The sequence below is a fragment of the Hippocampus zosterae genome, chromosome 11, assembly GCF_025434085.1.
Source record: "Hippocampus zosterae strain Florida chromosome 11, ASM2543408v3, whole genome shotgun sequence".
NCBI classification, from domain to species: domain Eukaryota; kingdom Metazoa; phylum Chordata; class Actinopteri; order Syngnathiformes; family Syngnathidae; genus Hippocampus; species Hippocampus zosterae.
In genome coordinates this window covers 5208730-5222159 of record NC_067461.1, presented here as the reverse complement: position 1 = coordinate 5222159, position 13430 = coordinate 5208730, and the positions used below count along the sequence as shown (strand labels likewise).

Below are 13430 nucleotides of genomic sequence, written 5' to 3'. Positions count from 1 at the left end.
ATTTAGAGCTACCTGGAGCACAAGTGAAGAATATAATGACCAAACGCTATTCATGAATAAAAAGGTCACTCAGTTAGTCACGTGTGGTCCACAGCAGCCTTCAATTTGAACCGTAAAGGAAGAGAACAGTACGACGGGGAGTTGCGGCAGTCATTATTCTCCTTGCTGGGTGTTTCGACCATTTTGTTTGTGCTCCTGGCAGATTCGCCCCCGGGTTCCATTGTTTTGTGCGGCGCCGTGCGCCCGTGACTGTTTGTATTAATGCACTCGCTCCCGCTGCCATGTTTTACGCCACCATGTGTGAATGTGTGCAAACAAAGATAATTCGGCGCGCCGCTCTCGGGGAATGCGCAGGATGCCGTGTGGAATGCTTCCCCGCCAGAATGTTGTCGCTTGGTGCACTGCAGCGACTTGAAGCGCAACATGTGTGTTTGTCGTGCGTCTGGGTGGGAAGCGCGGTAAAGTTTAAAAGACCACCTGCTCTTTTTTCCCCAGCGGCCGTGACTTCATGAATGTGTGTCTAATCTGTAAGTAAAATACATTTGGATGGAAGCACACGTATGACGTGTCGATGTGCTTAGAAGGGACAAATAATGCTGGAACGAGGATGCTCGAAGCTTTTGGGTGCTGGTTGTTTGTGAAGATGCGTCTGAATCGGTGGAATTTAACTCTTCGATTTGCTCCACAGGATTGGCCTTCTCATTTTGGAAAAAGCTCTCGACAGAGAAACCAAAGAGCTCTACCGTTTGGTCGTCACCGCCTCGGATGGCAACCCTGGAGGGGTAAGGCACAAAGCCGCCTATCGTTGTCCTTGTCATGTCGAAAGATGAGCTGAAATTTTTGACGTGTCGGTCAGCGCAAATGTTCCTTTTCGGTGAAGACAATATTATATTTTCTGTTTTTTTTTTTAGAGTGTATCCTACAAAATTTGGCTCTTGATGATGTCATCATTTAACTCATTCACTCCCAAAGACGTTTTTAAACGTCTTTTCAAACTTGGTCTAGAATTGGCTGGTACTGAATGAGTTAAAAACCATCAAATTATAATGCTCTTGTTTTGTAATGAGCAACTTTTTTTTTGTATTACCAAAAATGAAAGTTTTCTTCTCATCATAATTAGCTTTTTTTTTTTTAATGTGTTTTTGAAAAATCAGTTTTCTAGTAAAATTCTGGACGACTGATGAGCCTCAATTATTTATTTATTCGTTTTGTATTATCTGTTTCCGTACCCCCTCAACCTTCAGATAAGAGATCGGGGACGCCTTAAATGTATTTCTCTTAATTTAATTAGACGTCAGCTCAGTTGGCCGTAGTTTGGTCAGCTTAAAAGTCTGATCGGAAGCCTCTCTTCATTCTCTGGGAGAGTGATGATGAATACATCTGGGGTTTTTTTTGCTTTGCAGGAAAAGTGTGGGGAGGTGGAAGGGAGGGAGTGAGTCTATTCATCTCACTTTAGATGGACAGATTGTAGAAGCCAATAACCTTTACCTATATTGTGCGAGGTTTAAATCGGGGCGCAGCGGATCCAAGCATCTCCGGCACAACATAAATTGCCGCTGTGACTCGACTGTGTCAAATGTCAGCGGCGGGATAAAAAACTGCTGCAACAGGAGAGGAGTTCAAGGAGGAAGTGTGGTTGAAGGAAGAACACGTGAGTCGGCTTGGGTTCCCACTACGGACCGAAGTAGACCTAATACGCATTCTTAAGGTCTGCCGTCGGTTGACCTAGCAATGCCAGAGACGGCAAAGTCTGGAATTCTGAATCTCAAATAGAGAAAAATGGACTTCGGTGTCCTCACACAAAGCGGGTCAGACAGAATTGTTGTTTCTGAGCCATCCGTTCTGATGACGCTTCTCTTTGACAGTCCTCCAAAGTCCAATAGGTTGCCGGTCCGGCAATTACAAATTCCGATTTCACGAAAAATCATACTTGAACTCCTTGAACAAATAGCTCGTTGCCCCTCCTGACGAAACCGAGAACTAAAGATCGCTTTCAGATTCAAGGTGAAACGTCCTCAACAACCAGGAAGAGTCATTTGGGGACTACCATGACCTGGTTAACTTCTGCACAGACCTACTGACATTTAGTAGTTTTGCTCTAAAACCTCCACCTAAACTCTGCACTCTCCCTCAGCTCAATGAACAAGAGACACATTTTCAGGTGCGCTTCACTTGATTTGCAGATCGGCGCCATCAGACACCTTCATAAAACACTTTGAAAACTTGGTGCGAGCCGGAACGCAATATCAGTTCCCAAGATGAGGAGGAAATGTCTCTTATTATACTTAAACACTTTGCTTGCCAAGGGAGGTAAACCGAGATCTCAACTTAGTTTCTTACACCTTTACCTTCACGTACAAAGCCTCAAACGTCAACCGCAGAAGGATGAACATGTATGCAATTACATACGTAGGTAATTTTTTTTCCTCTAAACTCTCAGGACCTTTCATCTCGACTTGGCGCAAAAGACGACGGTGCGACTTATCATGCGATGCGCCTTATATATGGATCCGTGTTCAGATTTCTTGGATGTAGTATTTTAAGTGTTCTGTAAAATGTGTTGTTCCAGCTGCAGCGATTGAGAAAGTTCTGGAAAAATAAACCTGTATTGTATTGTATTCCCTTGAGCGTAGCTCCATCTAGTGGATGCATAACGCAACCTCAGCCACTATTGCTTCTTCTATTCTGTGCATCTTATATATGAAAACAGTTTTAAAATAGGGCATTTGTTGAAGACGCGCCTGATACTCCTTACAGTGCGGAAAATACGATACTTAACTCATTCACTCCCAAAGACGTATTTAGACGTCTTTTCAGATGCCACACATTTAATCCCAGCTCCTCATTTTATATTGACTGTACTTGAAAAGGGTCTGAAAAGGCTGTTTTCAGACCCTTTCAGACCTTTTTCAAGTACAGTTAATATCTGAAAAGGCAATTTTCAGACCCTTTCAGACCCTTTTCACATACAGTCAATATAAAATGAGGAACTGGGATGAAATGTGTGGCGTCTGAAAAGACGTATAAATACATCTTTGGGAGTGAATGAGTTAAGACTGCATGCCATTTAAAGGCGTTGTGACACGGAGATGATTAACTAAGAGGAAATTGACCAACTTTATTAACCTGTTAAGAACGGACATTTTCCGTACTTCTGGCACAACTCGCACCAGCTCTAGTCTCTGTGGCCAATTCTAAAATCCGTCTCCGCAGGTAAGAAGTCTGTAATACCGACTGCCTTGCAGGCTCAGACATCCGCCGGGATAACACTTATTTTTTTCCCCCATTGCCCTCGGCTAACGCACTACATGAGTCCTAACAGCATGATCTTATTCACTGCTTCCGGTCAGGCTTGTCACTTGAAAAGCCGACACGTGGAAGGCCTCCCCTGCGGCCTATTGGATACAACGTAGTACTGGCGTTTGACTTTAAATAAATAATAACCGCTCGTTAATCAGGCTCTCGACTCTTGCGGCTTTGATGAGAAACTTCACGCCAGGATGGTGACACTAATTGGCTCCAGGTCTTGGGCAAAGTGAAGAATAAATAGAGCCTGTCATCGCCACGCTGATGTTAATGGTACCCCCGCTAGTGTATCCCACCGTTGCGGCGGATCAAGTGGGCCTCATATGTGACGGTTGCCAGCATGTCAGCTCCCACGTGAATGTCTGTAATTAAGTCCGAACAAAGCAAACAACAGTTGCGGGATGAAGCCCCGAGAGGACTGACGGCGAGATGGAAGAACTAGATCGTTTCCTCCGGGATGGACGCCGCTCAAGCGCCGGGGGCGAACATCAAACGCGCCGTCTGGTGGGAAGTGTTGCGAGGGCCGACCAATCCCACTTCGTATACCGTCCCCTTCTGCGGCGGAGCATTTATTCCATGATTAGCATACGGTTTCGTTGCCTGTCAGTCATTTTTGCCGACGACTGCCACGGGTTCCGCAGTTCTAAGCCAGTGATTTGCAGATCAAGAGTGTGAGTCGTACAGCGTTTCAAATCACGTGGAGGCATTTCAAACAACGTCCCAGTGGTTGTGAATTAATAGAGACTCTTGGGCATCACAAATGAATTCCTTTGATTGAGTTTTGCCAAATCCTAGCCTATCCCAGGTGACTTTCTGCAAGGTACCCTTAGGGCACACGTAGAGGCAAGACAAGGTTAGGCAGCTTTATTTCTATTGCGCTTTTCCTACACAAGATAACTCAATGTGCTTCACGCAAAACAACAAAACAAGGCAAATGAATACAATGAACGGATTGAGTTGTGTTTCACGCCTGTTGTTGATTTCTTTTGAAATGAATGCAAAACGTGGATCTGCATCCCTCCCCAGACGTCAACGACGACAGTCGACATCGTCGTGACGGACGTCAACGACAACGACCCCGAGTTTGACCCCGCCGCCCCCACTAACTTCACTGTCCGAGAAGAGGAGGCCAATCTGTTTGTGGGACAAGTCAAAGTAAGTTGTACGCGTCAGGCGGCGCAGTTTAGTTCCCTTTTTTCAGTCTTTGGCGGTTTCCCTGCTGCCATCGGGCTGGTTTTTGCTGCTTGAACTCGGACTTGAACAGCGATCATGGATCATCACACTGACCCTGTTATGGGTGCTTTAAATGACTCATCCCCGGTTTAATGATGAAACCATGAACGGATCTGCAAGAATTAACGTCTACGGCCACCAAATTGTCGATGTAGCAATAAAATCAATTGGTCTTGGTTTTATCGCCCTTCTTCCCCTCAAGAGTCACTGCCCCGTTCTGCATAGAAATTGGGAATTCATCTCGCAATGAAGATGAGGAGCGCAACGGATAAATCTCGTCTCATCGTCGACGGATAGTCCCTTTGATGTTCAAAACGTCATTTTATGAAAGAAATCGGTGGACTGATCGTCAAGTGTCGCCACCTCGGTCCAAAGGATCGATGGCGTAAGCAAACAATTAATTTCCTCGAAAGAACTATTGATGTTGCGCTTTCCTAAAATGATCATGAATTCAGCTGTTGTTCTAAATCACTGGTGTGAAACTGGAGGCCCGGGGGCCAGATCTGGCGCGCCATATCAATTTATGTGGCCCTCGAAAGCAAATCAAACATGTAAACTTCCACGATGCTGGCTAAAATCTCATATTTAACAAATGAGAGAGCCATTGTAAGCATTTTCTTGTTACCAAACACTCATAATAGCTATTTAAACAATAGTTGGATAAACTGTTATTCTTGACGTTTTTATGTTTTCAGTCATCACAGCCCACCAAGGGAAACTAAAATGTGGCTCTTGACAAAAATGAGTTTGACACCCCTGTTCTAAATGATTCATTTCACTTGCACCAGACACACATTTATTTATTTAAAAAAAAAGGAAACTTTTTTTTCACTTTAGATGCCATTAACGCTCCTCTTCTCACCCAAGAAAAGCAATTTAGATATTCACCCGTACCCAAAGCGAACTGAACCATAACCTTCAAACCAAGGTAGATACTGTTACCATACCACCGAACTTTTAATGTCAGGACTTGCCCTTTACTTGGATCACATCTTCACATAAATCAATAAAAAAATAAATATAAAAAGAAAGGCCTCCGACGGTTAGTTCAGTCACTTGTGGGACGCGGCGGCTTTCAATTAGAAGTGCGGTGAATAACGCCGTCCTTATTCTAGTCTGGTGTTCCCATGCTTTTTATTTGTGGTCTTGGCACACTCTCTCCTGGGTTCAATCGTTTCACGCGTGTAACAATGCAACCCCGCCGGTAAATTGAGAGTGCGACGATAATGAGTCCCAAAAGTGGCGCTGCACAAATACAGACAATTCTGCCAAAATTTGAGCCGTTTTCTACCCTCGCGATGAGAGTCTGCCAAGGCCCGATTATTGGAGGTCTCTGGAAAATCATCCTGAGCAATTATCCTCTGCTGTGGGTTGCATTATTAGTCATTTTTTTCCCCCTCCCGGAACCTATTTGGATTGAACTGTTTGCAAAAGATTGGTTGAAATAAACATTCGTTAAAATTACATCCATTTTATCTGTTTTCATAAATAGGCACATGGAATAGGAGCTACAATCGTGGCCGCGGTTGCGTTATGCATCCACTAGATGGAGCTACACTAAAGTAAATACAATACAATACAGCTTTATATAGAGCTTTCACAACCGCTGGAGCTGCAACAAGGCGCTTTCCAGATTTAAAATACTCCGTCCAAGAAATTAGAAAGCTGATCTATATATAAGGCGTATCGGATTATGAGGACCACTGTCGGATTTTGAGAAAATGGAATGCTTTTTAGGTGCGCCTTATAGTTTGGGAAAAATATATAATTTTTTTCGGTGTTACTCTCTGTAAAAAGGTTGACAATTCTCAAGATTGTACGCAAAAACACGACATATACAAATGAGGATTTCCAGCCATTTAATGCCTCCGTTTTCTGAGGCTCCAAAGTTTGCTGCTAAGATGCAAAATTGGAATTAACAGGCATTTCCTAATACTTGGATGAAAGAAAGACCCTGACTTTTTGAAAGCAAAGAAAGGGAATGTTCTTTCATGGCCGAGTCAGCCTCTTGATGTCCCGCCAACAGCGAAATGCGTCTGACTTACAGAAGACAAAAAGTGAAGTCGGCACGACCCACAGTGAAGGCCTTTATTTTGTGAAACTTCCTTTGAAATGAAACTTGAAACAAGAGTAGACTCCTTGTTTTCGGCGGCGATATAATTATGTGTGCATTGCTCAGTTCAAACACAACAATCTACCGGGAAATGTTAGTTTATAAAGTGTGAAAAACAGACGCTAAGAAAGCCACGTTGCCTTTTGACTCTCATCCGAAATGCGTCCTCAAAAAAGCTGTCCCAAATCTCCCTCGTCTCTTTAGCCTCTCCGTCCCAGTAGGCAAAACACGCCGTGCTGAGCCTTTTTAAGCGTACAGTGCAAAATGCATTCACGCCGCAGACGTCGCAGCACGCAGACGCCAAAGCCGAGGCTGGAGATGAGCTTGATCAAGAGGGCGTTTCATCTTCTCCGCACAGCGCACTCCTATATAGTAATTTTGCTGGCGTAAACACACGACAATCAGGTTCGCTATTTGAGAAATCCTTTCCAAGCGGTCACGCAATCTACTTTTGCACAAAAAGTCAAGAATGGAGGCTTTGTGTGCCCGACGTGCAGCCGTTCACCAAGGGCACTTTCCATAAGAAGACATATAAAGAAAGTACAGTTCAAATAAAACGCTGATGCTAAAATCTCAAGGAGAACATTAAACGGCATGTCCTTAAACTTTACAATGCGTCAAGGTGGTCATACACTCAGTTTTTAACTACTCGACTCATTTTTTTAGATTCTTTTTTATTTTAAAGCACTTAATTGCTTTGGACATGAAAAAAAACATGATTAAGAATTTGAAAGCAGTTTGTCCCAGAGATCCTTTGGAAGGTATCATCTAACACAGGCATGTCCAAAGTCCGGCCCGGGGGCCAAATCCGGCCCGCGTTCGAATTTCATCCGGCCCTCGGCCCCTGTCATAAAATCAGTGCCGTCTGGCCCGCAGGTTGGGCGCAATGGAACACGTGTTGCATTGACTGAGGTCTCGTAGACTGGTGAGTGATGTTTCATAGAGTACTGCTTCCCTCTAGTGGCTAAATGAGTAATAGCATTTAGACACTAGAGGGCATCACTAACGAGTTAACAAGACATCACTCCGTGTTTATATTGACTGATATGTCATATTTCAAATGATCCTTGCAGTTGTGGATATGTGTATTGCTTGTTCATTTCCCTGTTGTTCGAGTCAAAGGTTTTGTGACTATTGAAAAGTCATGGTGATACATCTTATGTTTCAAATCAATCAATTTGCACTCAGGAGACTTCTGTTTAAGAAAAAGTCAAGTGAATAAGCAGTTGCATGTGATATACCTGTTTCAAATGAACCAAAAGAAATTCTTAAGATTGTTGAAATTAAAATAAAAATGGAAATGTGAAACAGACTGGCTTACTAAAATTTGTTGAACAATATTGTTGTTCAATATAAAGAATGTCAGCCAAGGTCGGCCCCCCGACATTTTACCACATAAAATCTGGCCCCTTTGGCAAAAAGTTTGGACACCCCTGATCTAACACAACCGACACAGATATATTTATGTTTAGCTTCTTTGCAGAGCACTCAAGCATATTTATGCAATGTTTCAGGAAGTATGTAATAAAACTGAATATCATTTTTGTTAGCAGTGTCATGCAGTAACTTGAACAATGCTAATGGGAGCGATAGCTCTGATTACAAGACGGTGGATTACATTTGTGAACTAGAGTTTGAAAAAAAATCCTGTTACCATCTGTAGTTTATGTTGATAGATGTCACAGTCACATTGAAGTCAAATAATCTTATTTCTGTAAATGTCATAGGAACGTTTTTAAAAAAGATATATTTTCATGGAGGTCTTGCAATTACACCACATACCAGTAGGGGTCCGTGGACCCCTGGTTTAGAAACACTGATTTAATATTAGGCAACTGGGCTCTTGGTTGTTCAATTTATTTTATGTTTTGTTTGTTGCGTTTTGTTTGAATGAAATGTTTAAAAAAAAGACTATGCTATCTGGCTAACAACCTGCAAACGCTACACAGGAAGACCGCAGCTGAGAGTCAAATCCCGAATCGCTCGAATGTGCTTTCCACTTACTGACTGCGCTGTGCTAATTTTATTGTGTATACCTTGACTTACAAGTTCACATCATTCATGACCATGCTTGCAACTTAAAAAAAATTCACATCTCAAATCAATTTTCTTCACTGAAATGAATAGAAATGCCATTAATCCATCCCAGATCCCCCCAAATCATGAAAAACGGTCCTCAACGCTGTTGGACTATAGTTAAAAAAAAAAAAAAAAGAGAGAGAGAAAGATTTGGCAAAATATTTGTACAAAGAAAAAAAAAAAAAGGAAAATGTAAGCACAAAGCGCACATCCCCAACGTGAACTGAGGGCGGCTGGATGTTGTGAAGTTTGCTAACACCACTTAGCAGAATAGGATGAAGGTCAATCCTAAGTCAAATTCTGACTTTCACAGAGCAAAATCAATCAATGAATAAACAAATCGCTCGTATTAATTATTTGGTGTCATTTTTATCACTGAATTATCTGCACCATTGGCATTTTGTGTTTGTTTATTCATGAGCAGGAATATGCTGCAAATCATATTCCATAAAACTTGGTGCACAGGCCAAGAAATATTGGGGCTGTTCCAGAATTATTCTTTTTATTGTTATTATTTTTATCATTCATTGCAAAGCATGTTTTAGGCATTTTGTTTTTCAGTGACTGATGCATGAATTATGATGGCTACGTTCAGGCGTGCGCGTACAGGAAGCCGATGTCCAATTTGATACCCTCAAGCATGCACGAGTATTGATGAGGCAACCAGCTCGCTCTGTTTTCCTTTTTCTTTTTTTTTTTTTAATGTTTATGCTTGTTTTTTCACCGCAATTGACTTGAAGAATAGCTTGTTTTCCTATTTGGATTAATTCAGAACATGTCCCGAGCGATAAAAGGCAGGCCCTTGCGTAACCCGGAGCGTCTTGCCCTTTTGAACCGGCGCACAATTCGTCACAAGGACTCACATCTCCCAAGTGACAACCAGGATGAGAGCCCAAATTGCGTGAGGGTTGTTTCAGCCGGCGTCTGGAGGCTGTGTAAATATGCAAGGTGTTAGAATGAAAAGCCTGGCTCTAATGGATCGTGTTCTGGATCAGATTAAACACAAAAACATCTGCTGTCAGCCTCCAGGCAAACGCCTTTCAATTTTGAAACGCGCTGCTCATTCGCAGTGAATATTTAGCGCTTTGCGCTATTAACGGCGTATGTCAATAGTCTTACTCACAGTTTATGTCTGGCGAGTCAAAAGGGAAATTAGGTTATTTGTGACTTTGGATGTATTTTTTTTGTTGTTTTTTTTTAATCCCGGTGCTCCGGCATGCGTCGCATCATTGACAGCTGACAATTGAGGCGAGGCAACGGCAAGGCAGATTTTGTTTTTTTTTTATATCACGCATTTCATCTCCAAGGTTGCGTTTTTTTTCCATAATTGAAAGTTCAACGTTCAAAAACGTTTACAAATAAAAGAAGTACAGACCTCTAAAAAGAAAGTATGGAAATAAAAGGAGCCTGCCAAAATTATGAGAAGAACGTACAGTGCAAGGACGATATTTTAGGAAATTCATTCATTCATCTTCCGAGCCGCTTGATCCTCACTAGGATCGCGGGGGGTGCTGGAGCCTATCCCAGCTGTCTTCGGGCAGTAGGCGGGGGACACCCTGAATCGGTTGCCAGCCAATCGCAGGGCACACAGAAACGAACAACCATTCGCACTCGCACTCACACCTAGGGACAATTTACACCGTTCAATCAGCCTGCCACGCATGTTTTTGGAATGTGGGAGGAAACCGGAGCACCCGGAGAAAACCCACGCAGGCCCGGGCAGAACATGCAAACTCCACACAGGGAGGCCGGAGCTGGAATCGAACCCGGTACCTCTGCACTGTGAAGCCCACGTGCTAACCACTGGGCTACCGGGCCGCCCTATTTTAGGAAATTGATTTTTTAAAATGTTTCAAAATACCAAAATCATAACAAGGAGGAATCATAATTTTCATCTTGGATTTGAAAGCATTTACACTGGGGGGGCTCAGTTCACTTCTGTTGGCAGCCTATTCCATTTACATGCAGCATAACAGCGAAATGCTGCTGCACCGTGTTTGCTTTTAACTCTCTGCTCCACTAATTGGCCCGAGTCTGCAGACCTCACAGCCCCTGACTGAGTTTATATGTCATTTGCATTTCTTTCATTTATTCAGGACTCAAACCTTTCGGTGATTTTTATTCCACAGCTGACTGGGAGCCAGTGTAAACACATTTGGGAGGTTCGGGGGGGCTTTTGGGATAATCTAGCCTTACTGTGTTTGATTGGAATTTAGGTCTGAATTTTGCTACGTGATTTTTACCGCTTTTTTTTTTTTTCGATAATCCAGTTCATGGTTTCAAACAAGCATGGTCAACCTTGTACAATCATTGTAAGAAAGTCACAGTGGGAGTTTGGCAACATGTAATTACAGTGGACGCAAAAGGCTGCAGCCGAACCTTCTCGTCTTTTATCCTCGCAGGCCACAGATCCAGACGCGGGGGCCAACGGCCAAGTGAGCTTCCGCATCGTCAACCACCCCGACTTGTTCGTCATCGCCGCCAACGGCAGCATCTACACCCGGGTGCCGCTCGATCGCGAGCTCAGGGACAGCTACGAGCTGGTGATCGAAGCCTCCGACGGGGCCGTGGACCCCCGGCGCACCACCTTGACCCTCACGGTGCAGGTGACGGACATCGACGACAACAGCCCGCTGTTTTCTCAGCAAACGTACGTGGTGAACGTGCCCGAGAACAGCCCCGTCGGAACCGTGATCCTCACGCTCACCGTAAGTGTGTTTGTGTGTGTGTGTGTCCCGTCTTCTGTTGTATTATTCAGCATGGAAGCTTGGAACAAACCGTTGCATGATTTAACCCGGCTTTTAATTTCAATGCAGACTGTTTGGGGCAATGCTAGATGTAGACCGCTATGGTTTATAATACCGCATTAACGATATAAATGAAAAGTTAAAACTTTTGCTCAGCATTGTTTTAAATTCAAAAAAAAAAAAAAAGTGCAGGATACCCCCTCGTACAGCCGATCAGGTTGTTCTTTTTAAAAAAAAAATTTTAGCACTTGGCGATTCCAAGGAATGAAAATGGTGTATGTATTCCAAGTAAATTGGTCTCATTGGAAACAATGGGAATTTAAATAATCCGTTCACATCGTCCAATTGGATCTGTTTTAAATTAACGTTTAAACATTTGTCACTGTCATACAAGGATAAAAAGAAGTTCAATACAACCAGTAACGACAACAACAACAAAAAATCACTGATTACAGGGGAAGAATGAGCGGAGGTGCTTGCGAAGTGGGTCTCTTCACATTTATGTTCAACCCAAAATGAATTTAATTGCTCAAAACTGACTTTAGATAAAGCTCAGTCTTGGCATGACATGTAAAAAGTGAGTCGACTTCATTCATTTTTTCTCTCTCTCTCTTTCTTTATCTATATATGTGAAATACGTACACGTGTGTGTGTGTGTATGTGTGTGTGTGTGTTGCGGCAAAATGCTTCCGTAAAGAGCACTGGAGTTTGTGCTTAACGCCGGCAAATGTGAAACGCGAAACGTGGCATCGAACATACCGAGCAAACGGATTGGAGGGATGAGTAATTGCCGGCGTATTGTAAGCGACGATTTGCACAGCGGTCGGAAGGGCGAAAGGATGATTGAGTGACGTGCACACTGTGACTTTAATCTGCCTCAACGGTGAGCGGACACTCGCGGGGTGATCGCAAGACAATCAGATCGGTCGTATCTCCACGTATATTTCTTGAAATGGAATGCATGAAGGACTCTTGTGCACGCGTTCATACATTTATGCTCCCTATTGCGCATGATTCATACATTTACGAGGCGTAACTTCATCCCGTGAGCACCAATACGCAGTAAGCCTCACTCCGATGTCAAATAAAATCTGAATGTGTTCAGAATGTATTAGTCTGCAGAGCTCAAATAGCAGCATGCATATTCATTACGTATGCATAGGGCTTAAATATACAATACGGAGCCCCCCCACACGCTGCCCTTTACTTGAACCCCTTTACTACACACACATACAGACATACATATAAATAAAAATATATATATTAATGATACAGTAAGTGCTACTCAAACTTTCTACAACATTCTACCTCCCTGTCCGAGGACCGCCATGAGTGAAAATGTCTGTTTGCCCCGCCTCCTTGTTCTGCCTCTCTTCATTCATTATAATAGTGCCTGTGGGCGGAGCTTTGGGGCGGGCTCACTGTGATTGCTCGTCTGAAGTGTGAAGAGAAAAAGTGAGCGGCAAAATGTAAAAAAATAAATAAATACAATAATAATAAAAAGAAAGGAAAGGAAAAGGGATGGTAATTTCACTCAGGGAGGCAGTACTTCATTACCAAAACGGCAAAGGAGCCCGTTAGGGTGTGCGGATCACTGCGTGCTGCTTATCGGAAGCTAACGCAAATGCAGAGAAACTCGGGCGCAGAACCTCGGTATTCTGCAAATGATCTGCACTGCGACGTCGCAATCTTACAAAATTCGGGACATTCTGACATTCTGAGAGGACACAGAAGGTTGACTATGTTGTCTATTTTCTGTGTTCATATACCAGCAATTAGTCCATTAAGTGGACTAATTAGTCAATTAGTGTTGAGCCAAGGAACACGTCACAAAAAGATTTCCTGCCTTTGGCCGCGTCATTGGTTCTGCCCGCCACCGTACGTCACCGGCGGAACAAATAGACAGTAGATTTGTAAATAAATAATAAAAGGGCCCAATTAAGAGATTCACA

The 13430-nt window shown here is 43.2% G+C and overlaps 1 protein-coding gene across 4 annotated transcripts in view; it reads left to right on the top strand.

Moving 5' to 3' along the window:
• The window catches only part of LOC127610106 (protocadherin-15-like), a 211857-nt gene that overhangs the window by 129753 nt on the left and 68674 nt on the right, over nt 1–13430 (top strand). For all 4 annotated transcript variants that reach the window (XM_052079848.1, XM_052079846.1, XM_052079845.1 and 1 more), the window contains 3 exons: nt 689–782; nt 4333–4461; nt 11134–11439. In XM_052079848.1, coding sequence (XP_051935808.1) covers nt 689–782; nt 4333–4461; nt 11134–11439 — 529 coding nt within the window. The remainder of the gene's footprint in view (nt 1–688; nt 783–4332; nt 4462–11133; nt 11440–13430) is intronic.